Genomic DNA, 25,493 nt, shown 5'->3' with positions numbered 1-25,493 from the left:
GACACTGCCCACAGCTCCAAGCTGGGTGTCTGCAGAATCCCCGCGTGACGGATCCGCTTTCCCTGGGCAGGTGGAGAATGAGGATGGGGCCCAAGAGAACACCTTCTCCATGGACCCACAGCTGGAGCGCCAGGTGGAGACCATCCGCAACCTTGTGGACTCCTACGTGGGAATCATCAACAAGTCCATCCGGGACCTCATGCCAAAGACCATAATGCACCTCATGATAAACAATGTGAGTGGGTTGAACCTGGAGCTGCTGATCCACCCTGATCACCGCATCACTGGGCACAGAGGCATTGGCCTCGCCATGGCCTGTTCGTTAGAGGCGGGAGCCTCTGGGCTTGTCACAGGGGACACGACTCCTTTCAGCACCACGAGTAAGATCAGTCGCACCAGATACTCCCATGCGGAGATATTTTAATGACCCTTTGGTCCTTCACTCCCTGCCTTACCAGAATCAAGGGGTAAAGCGTCTGATTCCTGGCTTTGTCCCAGACTGCTACAGCAATCCAGTGACAGTGGCTTAGAATAACCCCAGGAGACCTGATTCCTGCCTTTCCCTGCTCTAACCATTAGACAGTACTCAGGCTTAATGGGCTCAAACTTAACTGCCATCTGCATGTTGGTTCCCTTGCTCCCGTCTCTGCAGACCAAGGATTTCATCCACTCGGAGCTGCTGGCCTACCTGTACTCCTCCGCAGACCAGAACAGCCTGATGGAGGAGTCGGCCGACCAGGCGCAGAGGCGGGACGACATGCTGCGGATGTACCATGCTCTGAAGGAGGCCTTGCACATCATCGGGGACATCAGCACCAGTACGATCTCCACGCCGGTCCCGCCGCCCGTGGATGACGCCTGGCTGCAGAGTGGGAACAGGTACAGGTAACCGGGGAGTGGGTGGCGTGGGAGACTATTGCCATGCTGCTTCTAAGCGAGGATGGTGGCACTGGAAGGGGGAAGGGGCAAGGAGCTATTTGAGGTGGGAATGGGGTCAAGGAAAGATGGCCTAGTGGGTAAAGCCCTGGCAAACTGGAGACCTGGGCTCTGTTCCTGGCTCTTCCACAGACTCCCCTAGACAGCCTTGGGCCAGTGACTTCGGCTGCCCTGTGCCTCGGAACGGGAGAACCCTCCTGCCCAGGGGGTGCTGGAAACGGTTGGGTGGGGGAGGAGGGACAGATGAGGACCTAACTCCGTCGCTAGGGGTGGAGACACTCATTCTGCTGACCTTCCTTTCCCCTGCAGCCCGACGCCCCAGCGCAGACCTACCTCCACCGTGCTGCCGCCGGGCAGGCCCCCAGCTGTGAGGGGCCCAACTCCAGGGCCCCCTTTGATCCCTGCCCCTGCAGGGAGCATCTCTTCCTTCATTGCTCCCCCCATCCCCTCGCGTCCTGGACCTCAGAACGTATTTGCTGCTAATAATGATCCCTTCTCAGCCCCTCCTCAGATTCCGTCGCGGCCGGCACGCATTCCGCCTGGCGTTCCCCCGGGCGTGCCCAGGTAAGAGATCCCTGGACCCACTAGGTGGCACGTCTGCAGCCATTGGCTCAGCGCTGGGGCTCCGGTCCGCCTTGGGTGGCGTGAGACGTGCCAGCGCGGAGAGTGGTAGCAGGGCTCTCCCGTTACCAGAGCTGGAGCCATACTGGGGTCACGTGGCTTGTGGGAGGTGCTGAGCTTGTCTCAAATCCCAGCCTTGCAGCTCAGGCCAGGTCTGAGCTTTTTCTGCTTTGATTGCTGGTAATAAGGGACCGAATTCTTCCCTCAGGTGTGTCCATCCTTCCACCAGGCACTGGGCCCTGAGGCCACTGCAGGTGACTAGCTCCCCCTTCCAGCCAAACCCCTGACCGGCCATTGCATGCCCAGTCCGGAGGCAGCTCCCAAGGGCTGGGTGTCAGGTCTGCCTCTGACTCAGCAGGGGCGAGAGCTGCCCTGACTCCGTTTAATGCTGAGCAGATGTGGTCACTTGTGCTCCTGGCTGACCCCTTGCCACCCCCCTCCCTTTAGAGCCTCTGGACCAGTGCCCTGGGGTAGCACCAGGCGGCAAATGCCAGGGTCCCATTTGGACAGTGGAGCCAGCTCAGCTGCACAAAGGCCATCGAGGCATCATGCAGCAGGCTCTGAAGTCAGCCGAGCCTGCGCCCTGGCAGGGTGGCGCTGGGAGAGGACAGCAGGCCTGTGGCACTGCACCCAGCCCTCCTCAGTAATCTGCTCCAGGCACAGGATCACAGAGCCCTCTGGCTCCAGGGCAGGCGGGGGAACCTGCCAGGGTGTGGCTGTCACTAGCCCTCTGTCCGCACAGTGCCCAGGATGCTAGCTGCCCCATGGCAGTGACTCCCGCGCTGCCCCGTCCCTACTGCTCTCACCTCTGTTCCCGTTCTCTCTGCAGCAGAAGACCCCCCGCAGCGCCGAACCGGCCGACCATTATCCGACCAGCTGAGCCCTCCTTGCTAGACTAGCCCCCTGGGGGGCTGCTAGTGACTCCTGTGTGCCTGGTGCGGCTGCCCCACACCTGCTGTCTGGGGCAGGGAGGAAGAGGGGAAATCCCCCTCCCCTCCCCCAATGTCCAATCTCTTGTTTAAAAAAACCTTACAACTGTGATCAGCTCTGCAGAGTGGTTCTAGCCAAGGCCAATTCCTGTTAGCCTGGTGGACTCCTTCTCTGGGATGGGCGCAGCAGGCTCCTTCCTTGTAAATACCAACGGCCTCTGTTACGGACAGTCGCTGTGTTCCTTGTCCCGATGGCCCTCCCCTCTACCCAGAGCTCTCTGCTCTTTCCAAGCTAGGAAGTGGGTAATGGGCATTATACTCCAGGGGGTTGGTTCAGGAGAACCACCACCCCTCTGAACGAATGCCCCAGCGCAGATCAGCACCCCCCACCCTCCCCCAACGATATAATAAAAAGCAGAGGATTCTATTTTTGGGGTTGAATTTTGCACTTTGTTGAATAACACACAATGAACCCCAGCTGGGTTCTTGCCTTGGGATCGTCTGAATGTATGAAGTAGAGACGGGAGTTCGGAAAGGCAGTCGAAACAGACTGGCCTGTTTCTCTGTGCACAGAATCTCCTTAAACTCCTGCTATTCAGGCTGATCAGATTTCTGTGTAGAGCTCTGGCTCCTCTTCCATCCCCCCCTCAGCCAGCCAGAATTGTTTTGTATTGTTAATATATTCTATATAAAACACTTAATGATTCTTCCCCCCCGAGGCCCTTCCCTAAACTTGATTGCTAATCTGCTCCTAGGCAATATTCAGTTCTGTAGCATGGAGGAAGATTTCTATATGAGAAATAATGGGACTGCAGATAGTGATTTGCTAATTCAATCTAATTCACTGCAAAGGGGAGCAGACTCTTCAGGTTAGCCCTTTGTCAGGAGGTGCTTGGTTGATTGCGAACCTCAGGTATTCCTCATGCAATAGCTGCCCCTGTGCCCAGCCCCCAACCAGGGCTTATGGTCAACTCGTAAGTGACCGACATTGAGGGTGTTCTGTGAAAGAAGCACTTAGCCGAAGGGCCCTGGGCTGAATACAGCACTGATGAGCCTCAGCAAACCCAGTCTGATGAGCAAAATACCAAGCCAGGTGGGGCCCCAAATGGGCAATGGAATGAGCATAAGGGAGACCTGGAGGGGGCAGTAGCAACTTCTGTCACCAGCTGGTTGCTGTGCTGGTTCTCAGCTTGGCCAGGGTCCTAGGCCAGCTGGAGCAGCCGAGTGTCTCTAGCCGAAAGCCAGGGCTTGGACAGCTGGGGGACAAAGGCCTGTCTGAAGCCTTTCTAGGAGCAAAACTTTCCCAGGACTCCATGGCCAACGTCCATGGAAGACCAGCTGTGTGTTCCCTCCTGCTGGTGGGCAGCGCTGGGTTGTAACAGGCTCTGGTGTCTAAAACCTCAGCTGGAGAACATGTGACTCCTGTTGGATGAGGGAAGGGAGGTTGTGATGCCCCCAGTGCTCTGTACATGGATCTAGCCCAGGAGCGAGAGGCTCTACTGCACGGTGGGCATGTGACTCTTCACTGGGGAGTGAGTTTAGCAACTGGAAACGTGCTGTGGAAGGTCCTGTGCCTCTCCACACACCACTGCTTCCTTCGAGCCGTGCTTGAGAGCGGGGCCGTGGCAAAGCACTCCGCCCTGGGGCTGGAAGCAGAGGGGGTGTGTGTGAGTGAGTGTGTGCGTGAGCGCGTATATATAAAAATATATTTTTAAAGACTATTAATTGTAAAATCTTGAGGTGTTTGGGTTTTTTTAATCCAGTTCCAGCCCAACTCTCTGAGAACCTGTAGGGCTGATACTTCGCCCAATAAGATCCTCTAGCTAGAGAACTATGGAAAAGATCCACAAACCAGCCTGCCTTAAATAACCTTTGTTTCAAAGAGTCTGTCTTCATCGTGGCCTCTCCCCTTCCTGTGTGGCGGGAGGGGACCCGAACTGCTTTCTGGCGTTGGCATTTGAACCTTAGCGCAGGCGCTGGTAACCAAAAGCATTAACGCTTGTCTGGAGACGGCACGGTGGCGGAGTGCGAGCTGACATGGCCCGGGCAGCCATGCTGCTGGCTTCACAAAGCAAACTTGCAAACCAAAAACGTGCCTAGCAAGCTGCTGGCCATTAAACCTTGGCTCCAGCATGAGCTGCTTGTCTTCAACACTGTAACAAGCTCTGATTGACTGCAGAGCTATTGCCTTGCACTAGCAGCAGCTGCTTTGCTCTAGGCTGTCGTGAAGTGCAGCCCTTAGCCTGCTCCCATGGGTGCTCTGGCCATTCGAGCTGCCTGCGCGGGGGTTCCTGAGGTCCCTTTGCTTGTCTGTTTTTTACAAAATCCAATTGCCTCTGTTCCGCCTCCTGCTGGCTCTCCCTGGTGTTCTCACGTGTGAAGTGGGCTCTGGAACCTCTCATCTCATGTTGATTACAAACCCCAGTCCACTTCTCTCCTGTTCCTTCAGTTTGATTGTGTAAGTGCCTCCACTCTGTATCCTATTAATAAACTAAAAATAAAGGGAAAAAAATCAGCTGGTGGCAAGTCTCTCTGGCGCTTTGTGGTGTGTTATCTGCCTCCTCCTCCTCCCTTCTTTTCTCCTTTTGTCTGTTCCTGAAGGGGGAGCCTGGGGGAGGAGGGGCTGTGCAGCATCTCGTTAAAGCACTCTCAGGGATGCTAAGGAGCTTGGAGAACCTACGGCTCAAAGTCCCGATGCTCCTTGTGTGACCATGGCAATACTCAACCTGGTTGAAGGGTCAGCTGTTCTGAAAAGCCTCCCTGGCCCGGTTCAGACCCAGTTCCCATTGCGATGTCATGGGAAAGAAGCATTGATTTGTTGCCGTGGAGGTGCTCCGGTCACGGAGGAGGACCCTGTTGTGCTGCATCCAGCCCATCTCTTCTGAGTACATGGCTGCCCATCACCTGGGATCTGAGCCCCTTTTCCCTTAAACAGCTTGGAAAAATCAGCCAGTGCTATTGTAGGTGGTTTCAACCATATTTTCACCAAGGTTTTGGCTGCATGGTGACATTTCTTCTTCAATCAACCAGCCTCTTCCTCCTCTCTTCAAAGCCTCCAGCTCTCAAACACCCTGCACTATCCCTCCCCCCAGATCTGGCAGCCACTCCATTTGGGTTCCAGTCTTACTCTCTTCTGTACTTCATGGCACAGCTAAGTTCCATGGGAGCCGCTGGTGAGCTCTAGCGCCGCCTGCCAGCCGTAGCCCTGGGCCTGAATCCCTTCTACAGCAACGTTGCTCCACCAGGGAGAGGCTGCAGGGATGGCACCAGTGTGGGATTCGCTGGCGGGGGCATAGCCTATAACCAATGAAGCAGAACCCTCGGGGAGCGAAGAGCTGGGGTGAGCTACTGCTCCCCCCTTTCCTATTCACTTTGCCTGCACTGCCAGCCTTGGGGCTGGGCTGGAGTGGTGGTGGTTTAAGCAAGGGTGGGCTAATCTTCCCATCTGGACAGCTTAGATACTTGACTAAGCTGTTGTTCGTCAGGCTTCTCTGTCCTTCCCCCACTGCCAAGGAACGTCCTCTCTGCAGGCAGCAAGGCATCGCAGCAGCCCTTCCGTCTCTCAAGGCAAACCAGCCTGGAGTTGTAAGAACTCGTAGCTAGGATGAGTTGCGCAAGAACTGAGCAGGCTGGTCCCTAGACAGTGGCGCAGACCCGCGGATTAAAGCTGTAACCGCCGCTGGATGGTGCTGTTTGCTAAGAGCAGCTCAGCAGGGTGGGCGCTGGAAGCAGCGAGGCTAAGCTGACTGACCATCTGTGGGTGTGCGCCCGTTTCAGCCGGCCCTGCCTCGGAGGGGGATTTGCTGTCTCCCAGGGAGCGTGGGTTGACCTGCATGGAGTTGTACCTGCCAGGGGAGCACAGGTCAGGAGCTGGGTAGGAATCTTTAGCTCCTGCAATAGCAGAAGAAACCCCTCTGGGTTCTAGCTAGGCACCACTCGGTGCCATCTAGCAGCTGCTTTTTGGGAAGCGGGTCCTTGCGCTTCCCCCGGTGTGAAGCTGGGGTGACTGTTGAAATCCTGCACTCGTTCATTTGCAGCTGTGGCTAAGGGCAGACCCCAGCCACTTCGCTCATCTCTGCAAACAGGCCCAGGGCCTCGCTGCTTTGGTTGGTGATTTTCCCCAGCTGCTGGTGTCTAGACTCATAGCAGCCCTAGGTAGGGAAATCCCCGTTGGACCAGCGTGGGTCAGGCTGGAGCCTGTCTGAGGAGTCACTGAAGGCTTGTGTCTCGGACTCAGGCACCCAGCCCCAAGGAAGAGGGAATCTGTGGAAGGTGGCTGCATTCCTACTAGGCTGAGGGGGAAGTGGTGACTTAAATCAACCCACTCAACCCTGCTGGGGGCAAAACTAACCATCTGGCCCTGACTTCAATAAGAGACGCTTTGCTGTAGCCCAGCTGCAGGTCTCAAAGCGCCTTAGGAAGGCAGCTGCTCCCATTTCACAGAGTCAGGCACTGAGTCACAATGATTCACTTACACTCATGACCGTCTAGACCCCAGCCATCCTCTGTGCTCAAGCCACTCCTCCCCAGCAGGAAGTAGGATGAAGCTAGAACCAGGCAGTTGATCTCTGCTGGGAGCTCTTTACAGTTCTAGGTAGAAAAAGCTTCAACCTCCGCTGTAGGGCACTCCCAGTACCAAGCCTTCCCGGCCTGATCTCCACAGCAGAAGCTGTGTTCAAGGTGCTGGGCCTTCCACCACTTCCCCAAGGGGGCTGCTCCACTCTGGGGGGCCACCGCAGGTGGATGTAACCAGCTCCCAGTCTGGGCCGGCAGGTGCTGGGACTGAGATTCCTGTCCCACAGCCAGCCCCCACCAACGCGCTCAGCTGAGAAACCTTTCAATGGTGTTTTGTTTTCTTCTCTCTTGTGACCAGGCGACCGGCTCCCTCCGCTCCCTCCCGGCCTTTCTTCGGATGAGCCACCTCTTCCGCGAACCATTGCTGCCCCCCACAATCACTTAACCCATTTGAACCTGCTCCTGGGGATTCTGCCTTGTTTATATCTAGACAACAGCCCAGCTCTGGCCAGACGAGAGAACCTAGCACCGTCTCTGGCCCCCTAAAGCACCAAGAGGGGCTGCGGCCTGGCTGTTGTGCTGGGAACAAAGCCTGGTGAACGCTACAGTCCGTGCAAGAGGTGTAACGCCACTGTCAGCCTGCCCTCCAGCAGAATACCCCCTTCCTCTGGAAATCAGAGTCGGGGAAAGGCTGGGAGAGGATCCTCTCCTTGAAAAGCAAAGATCTCATGGAGCTGGACTGGGCTTGCTCAGGATGAACCCAGGTGCCATTTTCTTCTTCCCTCAGTCATTGCAAATGCTTTGTGATCGAACTGAAGAACTACTCCGCCGGGGCCCCCTAGCTTGGAAGTGCCCCAGCTAACGGTGACTTGCCGCACTTTCTAAGTGACAGAGTTTCCCTACCACTTTCACCCCGCCAACTTCAGGACACAACGTTGTGTTTATGAAAAGGGAATTTTGTCCCATTATTTCTTCACCTCCTGCGGGACCTTGGCTGCCCCAACCTGCTCACTCCTCCAGCTGGGCAGTGATCTATAGAAACAGACTGCTGAGGATTTACCCTCTTCCATCCTGTCTTGAGTAAACCTGCCCAGCCTAGCCTGTCCCTCCCCCCAGGCCGGGTTAGACAGGGTAGAAACACCAGCCCCCAGCAGTTGTTTACCAGCCGAACTTTAAGTGACTTTAGTAGTTGAGCGGGGTCCTTACTGAACATGGTGGTTCTGCATTTATTTATAAGCTCTAGTTCCCACCCAGCCGTTCCCTGAAAGCAATACTAGCCGGAGGGTATTTTTAAGCCTGTTCTTTCTTACATGCCTGTTAATGCTGGGAAGTTGGTGATCTGGTTCTCCGGATCCACTGAAAGCACCATTTCCCCCCTCCCAGTGAACAGAAACTGGGCAGGAAGCAGGAGAGAGAGACAGCTGAACAGTGAGAAACAGGATTCCTAGTCCCACACCCGCATGCAGCTCCCTGCGGATTAGTCTAGCGCTGGAGCAGGGCTAAAGGAAGGCAGCATTCACCCAGTTCTGTCCTTTCCACTGCGTTTAGGTGACTGGGCCTTGGAACCTCCCTGCCCCTCGGCTCTTTCATCTCAGGAAATTCCAACCTCTCCCCAGCTGCAGAACCTTTCAGGCTGGGGGCTGTTAGATACCTCAGCAATGGCCCACTGGGACTCCGGGCCAATGAGGCTGTTGGTTAAACACTGCCAGGGAGCTAGCCTTGTAGACCTTCAGTCAGTGGATGCCAAAGTGTAGAACGTGCCCCTGCAGGAGGGGGCACGGCCCAGCCTTTCAGTTCTTCTCCACTCTGCACTGCCCTTTAAAACCAGCCTCTGCTGCTCTGGTGACAAAGTAAAGCTTCAAGGCATTTGCCTGGGGGTGCAGAGTCTGAACCAAGAGCTCAGGGGTTCAGCGGAGGCGAGCCCTGTGGCCAGTGATGTCAACGGTCCCTGCCCAAAGCTTTGGAACACAGGAGAGGACGGATCTTCTTAGGAAGAGCTACTCTGAGCCCAGGGCTGGGATAGGACCTGCAACAACTCTGGCAGCAGGGCACCATTGCTTTCATTTTCCTGGAGCAGGGGACTCAGCACTCACGAGCAGGAGCAAATGCTGCCTTAATCCAGCCGTTTAACACGGCCTCCCAGGCAGGCAGCGCTTCCGAAGTGCTCTGGGCACCGAGGCCAGAAGCCTGGCATAGGTAGAAGGCAGTGGACAGATTGGTGCCATTAGGTGGTTATGAAGTTATCCTCACGCCCCTCCTTTGGGGCAGAAGCAACCCCAGACCTTCAGTGAACATCAGAGCAAGGGGCCAGCCCCTCACCCACCCTTTACTCAGTTCTGTTTGTCATACTGGGCCGGCAGTGTGAACTCAATCCACACCCTCCGGTGAGTTACAGGACACACCTCTGCTGGCTCAAGGGCGGTCGCAGACTCCAACTACCCGGTGCAGCCACTAGTTCCAGAGTCACTCTGCGGCTGTACGGGGTCACTGCTCTGCTTTGCTCTACCCTGCTGCTGGTACCTGCATGGAGCCATCCGTCTCCCCTCCAGACCAGTGCCTATCCGCCTGGGCGCGGCCTTAAGGATGAGGCCAGGCCAGTTGCTCCACGGTGCCCTCTGTACAAGATGTGTGAAAAGAGGACAGCAGGACCCCCTCTGTATAATTCTTCCCCCTCCCCCAATAAAAAATCCTGGATCACAGGACCAGTGTTTCATGAATGTCATTGGCAAAGGCTGGACTAGGAGCATGGCCCTGTACAGGGCTTGGGGTGCTACCAGAGATCACCAGTGGAGCAGCATAGCCTCATTCCTACAGGCTGCCCCTGGGGAAGGCAGGCTGGTTCCCTGCCCTGCTCTCACTCACCCTGGAGCTGGCGCCAGGGGGGAGCAGCTCCCGGCTGTGATGCTGCTCAGAAAAGTGACTAAACAGCCCAGCAGGGCATTGCAGAGCCTGGCCCAGATTGGCCAAGAGCAGCGATGTCTGAGTCCCCCTCGCTGTTCGGATTGTAATGCTCACGATCAGCGTCACAGCCTGTCAACTGCAACATTTCAGGGGCACGTTCTAGACCGTGCTGGTCAGAACCCTCTGGATCGTGGTGGAAACTGGAGAAGGAAATAGGGGGGCAGGAGGGACGTGGAGCCCCTGGCATCTGCTGCATAGAGAAAGGGGGGGGATTATGAATGGTGGGGGAGAATGGGTGCCTGGTGTGTCAGATGGGGGACTACAGCTCCTGCAGTGTGATGGAGTGAATGGACCAGGGCAGAGCCCTGCCCCATTGCAGAGGGGGGAATTGGCAGGCACAGCCCCAGCCAGGGCTGAAGAGGTGGGAGGCTGTAGGGGGTCCCCAACCTGGGAAGGGGTTTAAGGGCCAGCTCTGATCCCTGAGTTAGCAGCATCCCCTCCCCTTCTCACTGGGCAGGTGGGCAGCCTTACCACCATTGCTGGGCCTGCTGCAGCCAGGGGAGCGAACCCTCCTTGGCACAGGAGTAAATCGCACAGATGCAACCGCAGTTGGTCTCTGCCTCACCCATTCATGGTTTTGCTCCCAGCTGCTGCTGACCACAGAGCGGAGGCGTGAGCTGGGGCCTGAGAGCTGCTCTTCCTATGCTGCAGAGACTCCCCTTCAGGGGGCCCGGCCCGCAGCTGACCCTCCCGACACCACCCCAGGAAGGGCTGGGCTCAGGGACTTAAGCTTTAATGCTCAGATCTCACCCTTTCTAGGACAACTTTGGATTCCCCTGGAGACAGACCCACCCTGCGTGTTCCGTGGGTCTAAGTGATGCGTTTGCAGAGCGACTGAGCAATCACAGCTAAGAGGGACGGGTGCTCAGTGTCCATGAAAACCAGCCCCTTGCGCCTGGGGATTAGTCAGAAGAAACCTGATCCTTGTGGCACCTTTGCTAGAGCCTACGCAGCAGGGCGTACCATGTCCTTGCCACAGCGGCAGAGGGCGGGCAGGTAGCCACGTTGACACATGCAGAGGCCCTTTCACTCACCGTTACCAGCAGAACTCGCTCACGCTGCATTCGCCATCAGGCAGCACCTGGCGGCTGCTTTCATACCACATGTGCCCAAGGAGCCATGGCAGGCCCAGTCAGAGGCTGTTTCTGCTCCCCCGGGGAGGACAAAGCCCAGAGAAAGCAGCCGAACGCTGGCTTGGGACAGCAGAAAGCGAGCTGGTCGGCAGGGCCAGGGACACAGGCGGCTACAGGGAGCAGCAAAGGGGCTCTCACCAATTTGCCAGTTGTGTCTAACGAAGCAAGGAGTCAAACTTAAGCAAGCTCTCCACGCAAAGCCCATGCTCCAGCCCTCCCGGGTTATCACGGCAGACTTGTGACCTGCTATCAGGAATAAACAGAACTGCTGTCTTAGCGCCTCGAGAACAAGCCTGCCGCTCTCCACAGCCTAACGGTTCTGCCGGAGGAGAGTCAGGTCCCTGCTACGTAATAAGCAGGAATTCAGATTATTTCCGTCTCCGGGACAGTGCACAGAAAGTTACAAACCCGCTCATCCAGTGAGAGTCGGACCGTTCTGACCTTGGGGAATGCAGTGATCTCTAAGAGGCCCCAAATTCTCAGTCCTGCCAGAACACGTGGCGCTGTAGCAGTCAGCTCCTGCTGAGATGCGCACTTCCCTGCTCAGTAACAATTCAGCCACTGGAGGCAGGTTTCCCTTGGAAAGATGGATCATGTACTCTGCATGGTTCTACGTGCAGTTTAGGCTACAGATGATGGGAGTTTGGTTGTCTCAGATGTTAGAACTCACCCTACAATAAGCAGCAGTGGGGGAAAGGAGCACAGGCCCAATACAGATTCACAATGACACATTGTAAACAACTTCATTTAATGTCCTTTCCTCCTTAACGTCAAGAATAAATACTAGATTCCTTTGTAAAAGACTCAGCGATATGTATTTGCTAGAGAGAATGGCTCCACAGCCCTTTGGTAATTTAAAAAAACCCATCAAAATCAGTGCCCCACCTACATACATGTCATTTGTTCTTGACTAGCCAGGCTGCAGCTTCCACTGAGCAGCAAACAATCCCAAGAGTCGGCTCAGAACGTCACTGGGTTGTCACAATACCGGCAGGGGGAAGTCAGAGGAAAAGGGTCCCAAGCATCAAGTTTTATCAGTTTCAGTTTCGCTGCTCAAAGCTGGAGTCAGCCCCAGCTAAAGTGCAGAGATGGGGCACAAAAGACATGGAACAGAAGTCGTTAGCCCGTGGCAGGTTCCAGGCTGCCATTCATACGCTTCTCTCCAGAGTCTTGGTGAGATCAGCCACTTGTGCTGTGTGCAGCAAGTTAAAAAAAAATACCAAGCCAGGTCCGTGTCTGCAGGAGACTCTGGAATCACCCACCGACCAGGCCCCCTAGACATAATGGTGCACGGAGTGGAGCAGAACGCCTGCCTGTGACGGGGCAAAGCAGGCCCTGTCACGGAGTCTCTCCAGAGCTGTCTTTAAGGCACCTTGGCTGGCACACAACAGGTGGTGATGGGGAGATCAGAGCTATTTTCCCAGCCAGGGTGGGTGTGAGGGCGGCACTTTGGCACATACCGTGGTAAAGCAACACCACTGGCCTTATCAGGTAGTAGCAGCACCTCAGAGTCAGTCTTGAGGAGAGGGGTCGGATCAGCTGCCCTGGGGAACCTGGCTGTCCTAGGCAGATCCCACTAACATGTCCTTTCCCTTTCTCCCAATGTGTGTCAGTCCTGGCCTGGAGAGGCCTGCTCTCCCCAGCCCTCTCACCCCTACCCCTCCCTCTGCTGCAGCAGAGAATGGGGCTATTGGCAGTGATGGCTGGCAGTGCAGATCCTTGCCCACAGACCAGCAAATACAGTGATTCCTTAATGACCCTGCATCTCTGGCTCTCAACCATGAAGCGCTCCAGAGTCCGTCAGCCCCGAACTACCCGCTGATATGGAATCTCGCCAACCCCCCTCGTGCCCTCAGGAGTCACTATCTACAGCTTGTCCTGGTGACTGGAAGCAATTCCCCACACTCCTGCTGCTGCCGCCTCGAGCACCCCCCACAAGTCTGATCTGAGCCCAGCACTGAAGAGACACCAGCTCAGCCCAGGAAAGGGGCAGCAGGGTATTGGCAGAATTGGGGTCTAAAGCAATGGCAACTCCTGCTCAGCTCCAATCCTGAGGACCAAGCCAATCTCTCCCTCCTACGCGCAGGAGGAGGCACACACCTTCCCCACTGCCAAGGTGCCCACAGTCACTGCCACGTTCCGATACATCGTCCTGCTGTTCAAGGGACCAGTGAAGCTAAGATCTCAACCCAGAGAGGCAAAACGGGACAGTGAGAAAAGGCACCAGAGGCAGGGAAATCGCACAAGGGGAAGAATTCACTGAGAAGCAGAACTGGGTTTTTCTTCTATGATCTGAAGGAAACTGGCCTGTGATCTGATCCAGGAGACCTGAAGCAAGAGGTGCTAATCGGGACAGGGCAGCAAAGGAAATGAATGTCATCCTCACGCAGCCGAGAACAGTGGCTTCCATTGCTATCCGGAGCAAGTTATACAACCAGCCCTAAGCAAAACCAAGCCACACGGCTGGACCCAAAGCCAAGGCTCCCCCGCCACAGCCGCACTGCAGCAGTAAACAGCGACGAGGTTGCTTTTCCTCCAGGGGTCAGTATGGAGGCCAACTGGAGCCAATTCACTGCTGCCCAGGGGAGTGTGGGGAGTCCCTGGAGACATGGGGGGACATTCCCCATCTTCTCTACTACAAGACAGCGGAAACAAGGCACTAAAGGGGCAGCAGGACACAGCAAGGCCGTGGCCGAGGTCCAAGCAGGCCCAGAGCTGCTGTTAAGGCACATAGGAGGTTTCTCCTTTGACACAAATGCAGAACAGAGGAGAGATGCAGAACAAGGAGCAAGTTGGTTGCAGGTCAGGGGATCCTGCCCACCTGCAATTGGCAACGGTCAGAACCGGAGGCTGCTAGGCCAGACCCTGTTTTACTGATGGGACTAGGTACCGAGACCACCTGCTGCTCCCCTCAGCTGCCATCCCCCATGCCCTGCTTTGCTCTGCTCCTGCCTCAGGGATGTGTATTTTGGCACAGGCTGGTGGCTGTAGAACCCCCTTCCCCCAGCCAAGGGGTTCAAGTCCATAGAGAATCAATTTTAACCCAGACTGCCCATCCCATCAGTCAAACCTGTGATCCACCCCCCCCCCCACCATGCCCTCTGGCTCCAGTGCCCCTCATGGGAGCTCTGGTACAAAGCAGGCCCATTTAATCCCACTAAAGGATGCCCAGGAGAGAAGCTGCAGCGATTTGAAAGAGCTATACACAGTGTTTGGCTTTGAATTCACCAGCCCCAGGACCAGTCCAGCTCTGTCCCTGCCCCCCACGGGAGAGACGGAGTCCGTTTCTCTCCCTCTCCCGCTACGTTCGGACCTGCCTCTTGTCTTCGAAGAGGCTCTTCAGCATGTAGACCTGGAGGAAGGCCACCACCACCAGCACCCCCAGGTTAACAGCTGACCAGAAGTTGACACGGCTCATGTTGCTCTCCTGCAGGTTGCGGTCTCTGGCTTCGAAGGCTCGCAGCAGCGTCTGCATCTGGATGCTCCGCTCCAAACGGTTCTTCATGGTCTCAATGGATTCCTGGAGGACAGAAAGGGGACCAGGTGGGGAGGGGGATATCAGCTACTGCACACGGGTGTGGGAAGTGCTGATGATGCTGGAGTGCAACTAACAAATACCTCCCCAAGAGTTCAGTTCGCTGGGGCCCAAGGCCTGTAAGAGGTCTGACTCCCGGCCACCGGACACCCCACCACCTCCGATCACAGGGACAGACCAGCTATCTCCTGAGACGTCTTCACAGATTTCAAGGCAGAAGGGATCAGGAAGATGCAGCCTGCCTTCCAGCATCACACGAGACACAGACTTCACCCAGTGGCTCCAACCATCAAAGCCCTACTAGCAAAAGGCTCTGCACCGCATTCCCCAGTGCCCCGCACCTATCACCCACCTTAATATCTTCTATCTTCATATCCAGCATCTCCTCCGGTTCCACCACCTCAGCCCAGTTATCCCCGTCCTCGTCCTCCTGGGGGCTGTCGAAGATGAGCTCGAAGAAAACCAGCTTCTCCGAGATAGTGCTGAAGGAGTTGTCAAAGCAGAGTTTGTAGTCGCCTGCTTCCGTGGGCTCAATGCTGGGGAAAGAGGTAAAAACCGTGAGGATGAGCCAGGCCCGCACTCACCGTTCATGGCGCCAAGGCAAACAAGCAGGCACTGGGGCATGTAGCTCGGCTGGAAAACAAGTACAACTGCACAGTTATGCCACCAAGGGCAGTGAAACCACGGCGGCTGAGGGGGAATGGGGGACTCTGGACTGGGGGAAATAATGAGGTCCACAGAACCCCTGGGAAACGGGATCACAGAGAACACCTGGCACAGGGTGGATGGGGGACAGAGGGAACCCGAAGAACCCCTGGTGGGAGGGGACCCTGAAAGAGAGGGGGACAGGAGGACGGCATGCAGGGAGCACGAGGAGGGCAATGGGGAAAAGCAAGGAGCGCCTGGTGTGTGCAGTGAACTCAGCTTACACGGGCTAAGAGCTGGGTGCCCCCCCGTGACAGGGGAGTTTGGAGGTGCCTGGGGGCTGTAAGAGACAGAGCCAGCAACACTCACGTGTGCACCCCATCCGATTTCCGGTACTCGTTAATCAGCAGCACGCCCGAGGGGCTCTCCAGGGAAAAGTCGATGTCCAGGCCCGCGCCACCAATAACCTGTAGGGCACAACCACAGGGTGAGTGACAGGGTCACGCGGCCCCGCGGTGAACAGGCCCCAGCACAGCCTAGGGCCCACTCGGGGCTCAGTTCTGGCGACTGGCTCGCTGCCTCCACCCTGGGCCCTGGCTCATCCCCACCACCACGGTGGCAACCCCCCACCCGAGACCCAGCCTGGCCCCTGCTTCACCTCCCCCACCCCGGCCCCCTGCAGCCCCAGACTCTAGTCCACTGACACACCCCTAGCCCAGCCCTGCCCCATCTCCTGACCAGCCTGTTTCCCCCACCCCAATAACACTGAGACCCCTAGGTCCTAGCTCCCCTCCTCTTACCCCCCAATTCCCTCAGATCCCAGTCCCCAAATACCCCCTGCCCTCCCCATTGACATACCCCATTCTCCTCCCCCAGCCCACTATCAACCCCCTTCCCATCCCCAGGCCCCAGGCCCCCAGCCAACCCCTCACCAGCCCACATCCCACCAACCCAGCATCCACCGTCCCCCAGCCCAACCCCCCTGCCCACAGCACCCCCTCCCTTTTTCCCTGCCCCCCAGCCCACTATCAACCCCCTTCCCGCCCCCCAGCCAACCCCCTCACCAGCCCATATCCCCCCCAACCCAGCATCCACCCTCCCCGGCCCAACCCCTGCCCACAGCACCCCCCTTTTCCCTGCCCCCAGCCCACTATCAACCCCTTCCCATCCCCAGGCCCCCAGCCAACCACCACCACCACCGCAGCATCCACCCTCCCCGGGCCCGGCCCATCCCACAAACCCCCTCCCCTTTTCCCTGCCCCGCCCCTATTAACCCCTCCCCATCACCAGCCCCAGCCCCCGTCCCCGCCCCCGCCCGCACCTGGTACTCGGCCTCCATGGAGCCGTTGCCCGGCGCGCCCTGGTAGAAGCACTCGCGCCGGCCGGCCGGCAGCAGGAACGTGAACTCGGCGTCCTGGGGCGGGGGCGGGGCCGGGGGCAGCGCGGCGCGCGAGCCGCCCCAGGGCGCCAGCAGCAGCAGCCGCCACCACAGCACGCGCCAGGCGGCCGCCATCATCCGGGCACCTGGGCGGCGGGGGGCGGAGCCCCGCCCCGAGCGCGGAGCGCGCTGATTGGCCGCCCCGGCCGCGGCCAGGGGCAGAGGTGGCTGCGCTAAAAGCCTGATCCGGGGGCAAACGGGCGCCGCAGCCCCCAGGCGGCAGAAGCCTGCCCCTGGGCAAGGGCCCCGCGGCTGACCCTAGGGAAAGACCTGAGCGAACAGGCGCAGGCGGCTCTGTCAGGCAGTTGTGTAGCCACCTAAAGGCGGTCAAGTCAGCCTTCGGGGGCCTTTGCGGCTCTGAAGGTGCGATTGGCCCAGGCATGTCCCACCCTCTGCAGCATCGGATTAGCTCATTGGTCCAGCCAACCTGACCATCATGCAGTATCAGAACAGGCCATTGGTCCTGCCCAGCATCCCAGCCCATGACCCCATTGGTCCAGCTGGTTTGGTCTCCCCCACCGCTCCTGCAGTGGCCAGTCTCTGATGATGCTACAGAGGGAGCCAAACTCCCACAATGCACCTGGCCAGGTGGTCAATGCTCAGGGCCAGGGCCTGGGGCAGGGGAGCAGAGCGGGTGCCTAGGCAGGTCTGGGAGGGCGGCTGGCCACTGACTGCCCCTTTGCGGGTGGGGCACACCCAGGGAGCAGAACTTTGGGGGCAGGGGGCGCAGGGGTATCACCCGTGGGATTCCCCCATCACGTCCCGCTCCGGGAGGATGGGCTCAGACAGGAAGGGCGGCTTGGCCTGGCTTGTGGGTTAAAACCCAGGAGATTTTGGTTTCAATGCTCAGCTCTGCCACAGACTCCCCTGTGCGAGTCACTTCATCAGAGAATGAGCCGTCCCTGCCTCACAGGGCTGCTGGGAAGATGAATATTTTCATGGGGCTCAGAAGCCATAAGGAGTGGGGCCGGATAAGGACCTTGCTAGGCAGGGGGAGGAAGTGGTATTTTTCTATCAGCCCTGCTCCCCTCTCACTGTGCAATGGAATTGGAAGGAGGGGGCTGGGACAGAGTCCATCTTGCTGCTGCAACCAACAAGAAGCAGCTGCCGGTATCCCAGGGATGCAGATGAACTTTCAGTCACAATAATTTGGCATCTCCTGAGTGTGGCAATGAGAGATCCTCCACAGAATAAGGCTGGTTGGAAACCACGTATGAACTGCCATAGGCACAAGCAAGGCTGATGTCTGCTTAGTAGGGGGCTGGGATGGACACGTGCTCCACACACTGTTTGTGTGTGCACATGCTGTCTGCCCAGGCACAGACAGCACTCATCCAAACAACACTTGAACACATACATTTACATGTGATGGCCAACGTACCAGGGATTGAACAGGGAACTTTGTGAGTTTCTACAATTTAAGCTAAAGAGCCAAGCTCTCGGGCTGAGAACTCTAAGAGACACACACCCTCTGGGTTGGGCGCAGAGGGAGAATTCATAACACACATGCATGCACAAGACCACATGCAGGTACAGATACATGTGCATCATTGCACCTCTGATATTCAGCGACTGCATTTCTACCTGTGCTTGTTCGTTCTACTTGTCTCCACTGCTAACCTTCAACTGGGGCGTCTTCCCTTTCAGCTAGTCATGAGGTTATTCATCATTTCCTGTCAAAATGTTGTGCAAGCAGTGCTGTGTCCCACTCCAGTAATGGGGGAAGTGATTCCCATATAACTTGTAAAGTATTTGGAGATTTAGAGAAATATAAACGGTTCTTAGCCTTGGCCTGAAAGCTGCAGTCCATTGATGTATGGTAAGATCCCAGGAAACTGTCACAAGATTTAGGGCCTGAGTTAGATCTTAGTCAATGCTTGCTGTAAATCTGGAGTAACTCCATTGAATTGAGATCACTGGGCCTGGCTCTCAGTAACTCTGTTGAAGGCAGTGGAATCACACCAGTATCAGATTGGTGTGAGAAGAGAATTGTGCCCAGAACCTGGCATGTAATTTACACCATGGCTGAGGTCACTGTTGGTCTCAGCCCTTTGGCTTTTATGTGAGTCTTTAAATTTGCCATAGGAAAAGGAAGAAAAGCCCTTTTACGTTCAGGGACATTCTGTAATTTCCTCCCGAGATGGTGAAATTCCATCTTGGGCAAAACTTCCTTCTCCTTTTCGTGTGCTTCTGGCTAGGAACTTTCCATGCATGTTGGGCTCCTACTGTCTAGTCACCAAAGATCCAGGACGCGCAGCGGAAAGATGAGCCTGAGGATTCTCTTTCTCTTAGCTGGTACGTTTTCTTCCCCTCTATTTAAACTGTCTTTGAAGCTTTCCCTCTGAGTGTTCCTCCAGGACGAGGGACCTGAAGAAGCTCATGCTGTATCGTATATCTGAGGCCAGTTATAGATGGGAGGTGAGGGGAGTAAGTGACAGTAGAAATTGCACAATGATTTGGTAACTGTAGGGCATGGGGGCTGGGCTTTATCTCCAGAAGGGATTTCAGCAGGAAAATGGAGGGAGCTGTCAATGCAGCAGAGTCACGTTTACACCCATTTGAGCCTTTGGGTCAAATTTGTCCCTGGCATAAACTTTGGAGGGCTCCAGCCCCAGCCCAAACGTCTACACTGCGATTGTTAGCCCAGCCCCGGCGAGCCCGAACTAGCCGACCCAGCACCACTGGGGTTTTACTGCAGTGTGGCCGTGCCCAGTGAGGCCTCTATCGGAGAGCTGTGGATCAACTCCTGGGTGTTTCCTGAAGCTCGTGCTGCTGTGCTTCCTGTGTCCCCAGGGGCAGGCAGGGCAGAAGCTGGCATTGCCACAGCCCATGCTGCCCCCAGTGGGCAGGGCAGGAGCCTGTCCTGTGGTGTGTAGGAAGCTGCCAGTCTATGGGCACCTTGTGTCATCACTTCGCTCCATCTTCCCCTGGCTATTCCAGGCTCGTTGGCAGGTCCCAGCCTAACTCCCGCCCCACTTCTTTACCTGGACATGTCTTCCGACCCCACTGCCCGAGGAGACTCCACCCGGCTCGTCTGCATCGCGCCGAGAGCCTACGTGGACAGCGAGTTCTGGTTGCTGAAGACGGATCTGGTTCAGCCCATACAGACACTGTTTGCCTCGGAGGCCCAGCATCGCGTCACCTTCATCCTGGGGAACGTCACCGGGAAGGACGCCGGGCAGTACCGATGCCAGTACCGCAGCTACAACGGGAGTGCCAGGCAGATGTCAGAGTTCAGCAATGTGGTGGAGATCGCAGTGGCAGGTAAAGGGCTTTTAGATCCGAGGGAAACTGGCTGAGCTGAGGCGAGAGCGGGGGAGTGTGGGCAAGTGTAGTGCAGTTCTCCCCCGCCCCCCGGAGCTCTGCCGGCGCCCCTCTGTCCTGAGCCGTGGGCCCCGGCTAGCCCAGCCAGCTAGTCCAACTCAAAGCTGCGGGCCGAGGCTGAGCTGAAGAGTTTGTATGGCAAGTGCCTTCCTGGTGGTGAGAGCAGGGAGATGCATGGTGAAAGGTACCCAGGGTGGCTTGGGTATCAGCCTTCTGGGCTCTGATCCTGGTTCTGGGAGAGATTTTGGTTTAGGTAGCGCATGAGGCTGAGACAGGACTCCTGGGGCCTCGTGGGTCGAACAGGAGGCCTGTGCGTCAGGACCCCTGGGTCCCGTCCTGGCTGGAGGAGGGAGTGGGGTCTAGTCTTCAGAGCAGGGTGTGGGTCGCCAGGACTCCTGGGGCCTGATCTTGACTCTGCAAACCGGTGTGAATAAAGCAGCTTTTCAAACTGTCTCTTCCTTTCTTTTCCATTGAAAATCTGTCAACATTCCCTCCCCCAGCAACTCCGAGTGCCCCTCCCACAGCTTCCACGGCTGCGCCACAAGGTAAGGGCAAGGACAGAGGGAGGCAGGGAATCTGCCAGGGCTTGGGAAACAAGACTAGTATCCCAAGTGGGGGTTGGGGGGAGAACCACGGGGAAGGCCATGGCTATGATGGAGATTGGGGGGTGCTCACCCTGTTCCAAAGCTGCCCAGTGGCGGATACAGTCCGGTGCTCGGAGTGGGGAGGGTTGTGTGAGGTCCCTTTGGTATCTGAATAGGGCCAGGTAACGCCAGCTGTTTCTCTGCATTGTCCAGGTTCCCCGTGGCTGCTCCCTGTGACCCTCAGCGTGGCTGGAGCTTTGCTTCTGACCGTGAGCCTAGTAGTAGCAGTCGTGGCAGTCAGGCGAGGTATGAGGAATGCAGAAACTGGGTCCTGGGCTGCCTGTGATCAGCTGTAGAGGCCACCTGTAGCTCGGCTGGTGTGGCAAGGTGTAGTTATACCGCGGGGGACTGGGACTCAGGACTCCTCCTGGATCCTGATCCTGGCTTTGCCACTGGGTGTGTCCTGGCCAAGTCATTGAAGACAGTAATTTTCCAAAGGGCCCACGAGCCAATTACACCCCCCTAGCCTGATACACAGAATTACTGAGAACCCACCAATCCCATTCATCTCAACTGGAGACATGGGAGCTGAGCAGCTCTCTCTCTCGCTCCCCATCCATCTATCTATCTATCTATCTATCTATCTATCTATCTATCTCCACATCTACCACCACCCCTCTCTCTATCTACCCCCATCAATTTCCTCTAGCTATCTAGCTATCTATCCCCATCCACCATCACCCCTCTCTCTCTCTGTCTACCCCCATCAACCCCATCTATCTATCTATCTCCATACACCCTGTGACGTTGCACTCCATATGATTTTATGAAAATATGCTAATAAGTGTGAATATGATGTAACTGGAATATACTTCATGCAAAAGGTCTCTTGTAAGGTATCATTACAAAGATACAGACTAACAGGGCTGCTACTCTGAAACATTACAAAGCTTGTAATCTACTGTGTGTGATCATCCTATTTGTATGTATGTATCATTCTTGTATCTGAAACGAGGAATATGAACTAGAACTCTGAGGTCCTATTGTGATTATGCAAAGTGGGGGCCATTAATGGGGGTTTGGAAGCTTGATGGCTCCCATTAATCAGGACAATTGACTGTGGATGGGTCTGTTTTCCTGCAAGCCTTCCTGTGAGTCAGGCCTGGCTTGGGGTCTCCCAGGACATGTGACCATGTCACCTGGTACCAGAATCCACCTTAAACCTGGGGCTTTTCCATGCAGGAGGGGGGTGGGGACCCAGAGACACAAAGGATTCCCGCCTTGTGCCAAAGCTATAAAAGGGGGTGGAACAGAACAAAGGGGGCCGCAGTCATGAGCCATCCCCGAGCTACCACCTGAGCTGGAACAAGGGCTGGACCAGGGGAAGGGATCGGGCCCAGGCTAGGAAGGTGTCTAGTCTGTGAAAGAAGCTTCTTGGAACCTCTCTGAGGGCGAGATTTCCCTGTATTCAGTTTCCTACTGTAGTAGGCTTAGACTTGGGTGTTTTGTTTTATTTTGCTTGGTAATTTTATACTTATACTTTTTATACTTAATAAAATCGCTTTTTGCTTATTAATTGACCCAGAGTAAGTAAGTAATTCCTGGGGGAGCAAACAGCTGTGCACATCTCTCTGTCAGTGTGACAGAGGACGGACAGTTTATGAGTTTACCCTGTATACGCTTTATACAGAGTAAAACGGATTTATTTGGGATTGGGAGCTGGGGGTCTGGGTGCTGGAGACAGGTGACTTGCTGAGCTGCTTTCAGTTAAGTCTGCAGTTTTGGGGGGACGTGGTTCAGACCTGGGTCTGGGTTGCAGCAGGCTGGCGTGTCTGGCTCAACAAGAAAGGGTACTGGAGTCCCAAGCTGGCAGGGAAAACGGGCTCAGAGGTAGAGTCAGCACATCAGGAGGCAGTCCCAAGGGGTTTTCTGTGACCCAACCTATCTATCTATCTATCTATCTTACCCCTAGCATTGCTTTTATGACACCATAACATCTGTTTTCTTTTTACCAGTTAAGGCCAGAAGACAACAGCTGAAAAGGTGAGAGGGATAGCTCAGTGGTTTGAGCATTGGCCTGCTAAACCCAGGGTTGTGAGTTCAATCCTTGAGGGGGCCACTTAGGGATCTGGGGCAAAAATTGGTCCTGCTAGTGAAGGCAGGGGGCTGGACTCGATGACCTTTCAAGGTCCCTTCCAGTTCTAGGAGACTGGTATGTCTCCAATTACTACCTTTTATTAGACGCTCAGGAAATCTAATGTCACTTGGTGACAGTGGCTCATGTGGCCTAAGGAGAAACTCTCCGCGCTTTCAAAAATCATTAAGAAGCATAATTCTCATTGGCTTTCAATGGGATTTAGGTGCCAAAGTGTCTCCTGAGGCCGGGAGGGTCTGGAGCAGGGCAAAGCATCCTCATTAGTTACGGATCTCACTGTGTCTGTTCTGCAGGGATCGGGAATCGTGCTGGACAGAAACGAACTTTCCCACAACAGGTCTGTGTTAGAGTCAAATACCAAGTGCTTGTGAGGTCAGGGCGACCCGAGACAGCCTTGACAGCTGCCAGGAGGAGGCTGCGGGTGACGTTTTCAAAGCAGTGTGTATGGAGGTGGAAGGACCGGGAGCCAGGACTCCTGGATTCCGCTCAAGGCTCTGCGAAGGCTTGTGTTCTGCTGGTTCAGTCACTGGGGCCTGGCAGCATAGGCTCCTGGGTTCACTGACTTGCAACTGAAGTAAGTCAACCTCTCCAAGCCTCAGCAGCATTTCCTGGCAGTTCCTGTCCTGTCCTGGTGGGGGGCATTGCTGCGCACTGGGAAATAGTTGCCATGTTTCACCCCAGAGGCAGTTGACATTGGCAGTCAGCAAAGTGATCCCTTTGGGGTGAGAGGGGCTGCAGGTCTGCGAGACCTGGCCCCAGTAACCTCACTCTTCTCTCCTTTTGCAGACATGTCGTTCGATAATGGCCTGTTCACCGTCTCGGTGGTAAGTCATCGCCCGAGGGCTTTGCGGAGAGGGCGTGAGCTGCCATGGGGGACACAGGCTGTTCTCAAGCTGGGCGCGGCTGCTGGGTCCATGGGCGAGTATTTCCCAGGCCAGCAGCTGCCAGACAGCCCCTTAGTCAGGGGCTGAGCTTGCATTGCAGTGGCATGATGCAGCCGTCTCACCCGGAGGGTGCAGTTTGCAAAGGGTTAACGGTTGCTCCCCCATTCCCCCCGCAAGCTGAGCCCCCCATAGATCCTTACTTTATCCTCTCTCCCTGTCTCTCCCCCCACCTTCCATTTGGCAAGAAAATGGACCTGGAAGCCACAGGCAGCCAAGATGCCTGCATCTCCCCAGGCTCCAGGAAAAGACTCAGCTCCGCTTCCTCTCTGGGAACCAACAGCTTCAGCACATTCAAGTCCTTGCAGTGATGGCCCGGGTGGAGGCTGGCCCCGGATGCTCCAGCTAGCGACCCCCTGGTCCCAGCACCAGCCCTTTCCTTAGTCCTTCCTTGGGCTCGGAGTCACCCCCAGAACGAGGCGTCTGCCAGAGGGGCCATTTCCGGGGTGCGATTATACGTCTTCATTGGGAGGAGAAAGAGCTTCAGTTAAGCCTTGTGCCCTGCTGGGCGCCTCCAGGACCACGTGACCTGGACACCATGAAAAGATGCCCAGAATCTAGTCTACCTCCCGCATCGTGAGCAGCGTCACCGGCTCAGCCCTGGCAGCTGAATCGATCCCTGGGGCAGATGCTGGAAGCAGGAAGAGCCCAGCTGGGGTTGCATATCTTTGGGGCAGGATTCGTGTGGCTGGCAGTGGATCCTTCCACTGTAGCCAGAATGACATTCACACCAGCCAGCCAACCCTTCTACCCCTCCGCAATCCCCTTCCTCCAAGCTGTGCTTCCTCAGGATGACCCGAGATGGAGGGAGAGCCAAAGACTCCATAAAGTCCACGGCCACAAAGGCTGTTGTCAGACTGTTGTACACGGAAGGTGCTCCTGGATTGCGGTGCTGAGCAGCGGCTCTAAACCTGAGATGGACAGAGGAAGCACATAGGGATGGCTAGATAGAGGGGGGGGATGGACGGGTGTGTCTGGGGGGGTGGATGGACGGGTGTGTCTGGGGATGGACATATGGGGACGGATAGATGGGTGGCTGGGGGTGAGGGTGGGGATGGATGGATGGATATGCGGCTGTGTCTGGGGATGGACAGTTGGATTTGCACGCCAAACACATTTCATCTGGAATCCCCGAGAGAGAAGGAGCATGGACGCCCCAAAGGAACTGCTTTCCCACCTAGCTCTACTCCCTCTTCGTCTGCCTGTGACTTTCACTGAGGGGCTGTGCAGGATGTTTATACGTTTGCCTTTTGTTTCTGTAGGAAGTGAGTGAGGTCTAGTGATTAGACCAGGGAGCCAGGACTCCTGAGTTCTATCCCCAGCTTGCATGTGCCCTTAGGAAAGTCTCTTCCCCGCTCTGTGACTCAGTTTCCCTCTCTGTCAGAGGGGTGATAATGCCCCCGCCAGCCCAGGCTCTTTGCAGATATGAAGCACTGTTACAGGGTCTCCAGCTGCCAGGGGGACCTGTAGGGTCATTTTCTGATTCAATAAAGACGTACGTGTGTTGTTGGCGCTGTCCCCTGGCCGGTGCGGGGGGGGGGTAGGGGGAGTCCTGCCCCATGTGTCGGGCCAGGGTTGGCAGCCTGGTCCCTACCGCTGGCAGGGGGCGCTGTGGGCGGGGCCTATGGGACGCGGTGGGCGGGGCCTGCCGGCGGGGGACGGACAGATAGGGTGGGGGCGAGCGGGGCGGGGTCGGCAGGGGCGGGGCCAGCGGAGAACGAGGGCGGGCCCGGCAGGGGGCGCTGTGGGCTGTAGGCGGGGCCGGCGGAGAGCGGG

General features: G+C 56.4%; 3 protein-coding genes across 17 annotated transcripts in view; 2 read left to right on the top strand and 1 right to left on the bottom strand.

Moving 5' to 3' along the window:
- Window positions 1-9,700, top strand: part of DNM2 (dynamin 2) — a 61,785-nt gene extending 52,085 nt beyond the window's left edge. For 4 of the 12 annotated variants that reach the window (XM_039514837.1, XM_039514839.1, XM_039514830.1 and 1 more), the window contains 4 exons: window positions 71-235; window positions 653-879; window positions 1,246-1,500; window positions 2,390-5,012. In XM_039514837.1, coding sequence (XP_039370771.1) covers window positions 71-235; window positions 653-879; window positions 1,246-1,500; window positions 2,390-2,456 — 714 coding nt within the window. In that variant the 3' untranslated portion in view covers window positions 2,457-5,012. Of the gene's footprint in view, window positions 1-70; window positions 236-652; window positions 880-1,245; window positions 1,501-2,386; window positions 5,013-7,359 lie in introns of those variants that run through there. The other 8 variants (XM_039514829.1, XM_039514832.1, XM_039514828.1 and 5 more) reach the window with 5 other exon arrangements.
- Window positions 9,701-11,826: 2,126 nt separating this feature from the next.
- TMED1 (transmembrane p24 trafficking protein 1) lies at window positions 11,827-16,803 on the bottom strand. Its single transcript, XM_039514850.1, has 4 exons — window positions 16,597-16,803; window positions 15,645-15,742; window positions 14,983-15,166; window positions 11,827-14,615 (listed from the first exon to the last, which is right to left on the bottom strand). The coding sequence occupies exons 1-4, from the start codon at window positions 16,789-16,791 to the stop codon at window positions 14,397-14,399; spliced, it is 696 nt and encodes a 231-aa protein (XP_039370784.1). The 5' UTR covers window positions 16,792-16,803; the 3' UTR covers window positions 11,827-14,396.
- Window positions 16,804-17,331: 528 nt separating this feature from the next.
- C25H19orf38 (chromosome 25 C19orf38 homolog) lies at window positions 17,332-24,678 on the top strand. Of its 4 annotated transcripts, XM_039513701.1 has the most exons (9): window positions 17,332-18,371; window positions 18,912-19,008; window positions 19,654-19,977; window positions 20,538-20,582; window positions 20,835-20,927; window positions 22,637-22,664; window positions 23,070-23,113; window positions 23,563-23,600; window positions 23,906-24,678. In XM_039513701.1, exons 2-9 carry the CDS (start codon window positions 18,921-18,923, stop codon window positions 24,026-24,028), a joined length of 783 nt encoding a protein of 260 aa, XP_039369635.1. In that variant the 5' UTR covers window positions 17,332-18,371; window positions 18,912-18,920; the 3' UTR covers window positions 24,029-24,678. The 4 variants fall into 4 exon arrangements, 3 of the variants coding, with proteins under 3 accessions (XP_039369635.1, XP_039369636.1, XP_039369634.1); XR_005591147.1 differs by lacking the exon at window positions 17,332-18,371 and having other exon boundaries at window positions 18,590-19,008; window positions 23,070-23,350; window positions 23,906-23,952; XM_039513700.1 differs by lacking the exon at window positions 17,332-18,371 and having other exon boundaries at window positions 18,595-19,008.
- Window positions 24,679-25,493: the final 815 nt, after the last annotated feature.

The sequence above is a fragment of the Mauremys reevesii genome, linkage group 25 (assembly GCF_016161935.1).
Source record: "Mauremys reevesii isolate NIE-2019 linkage group 25, ASM1616193v1, whole genome shotgun sequence".
Taxonomy (NCBI): Eukaryota; Metazoa; Chordata; order Testudines; family Geoemydidae; genus Mauremys; species Mauremys reevesii.
The sequence above is the reverse complement of the archived record's forward strand: the minus strand, read 5'-3'. Positions and strand labels throughout refer to the sequence as shown.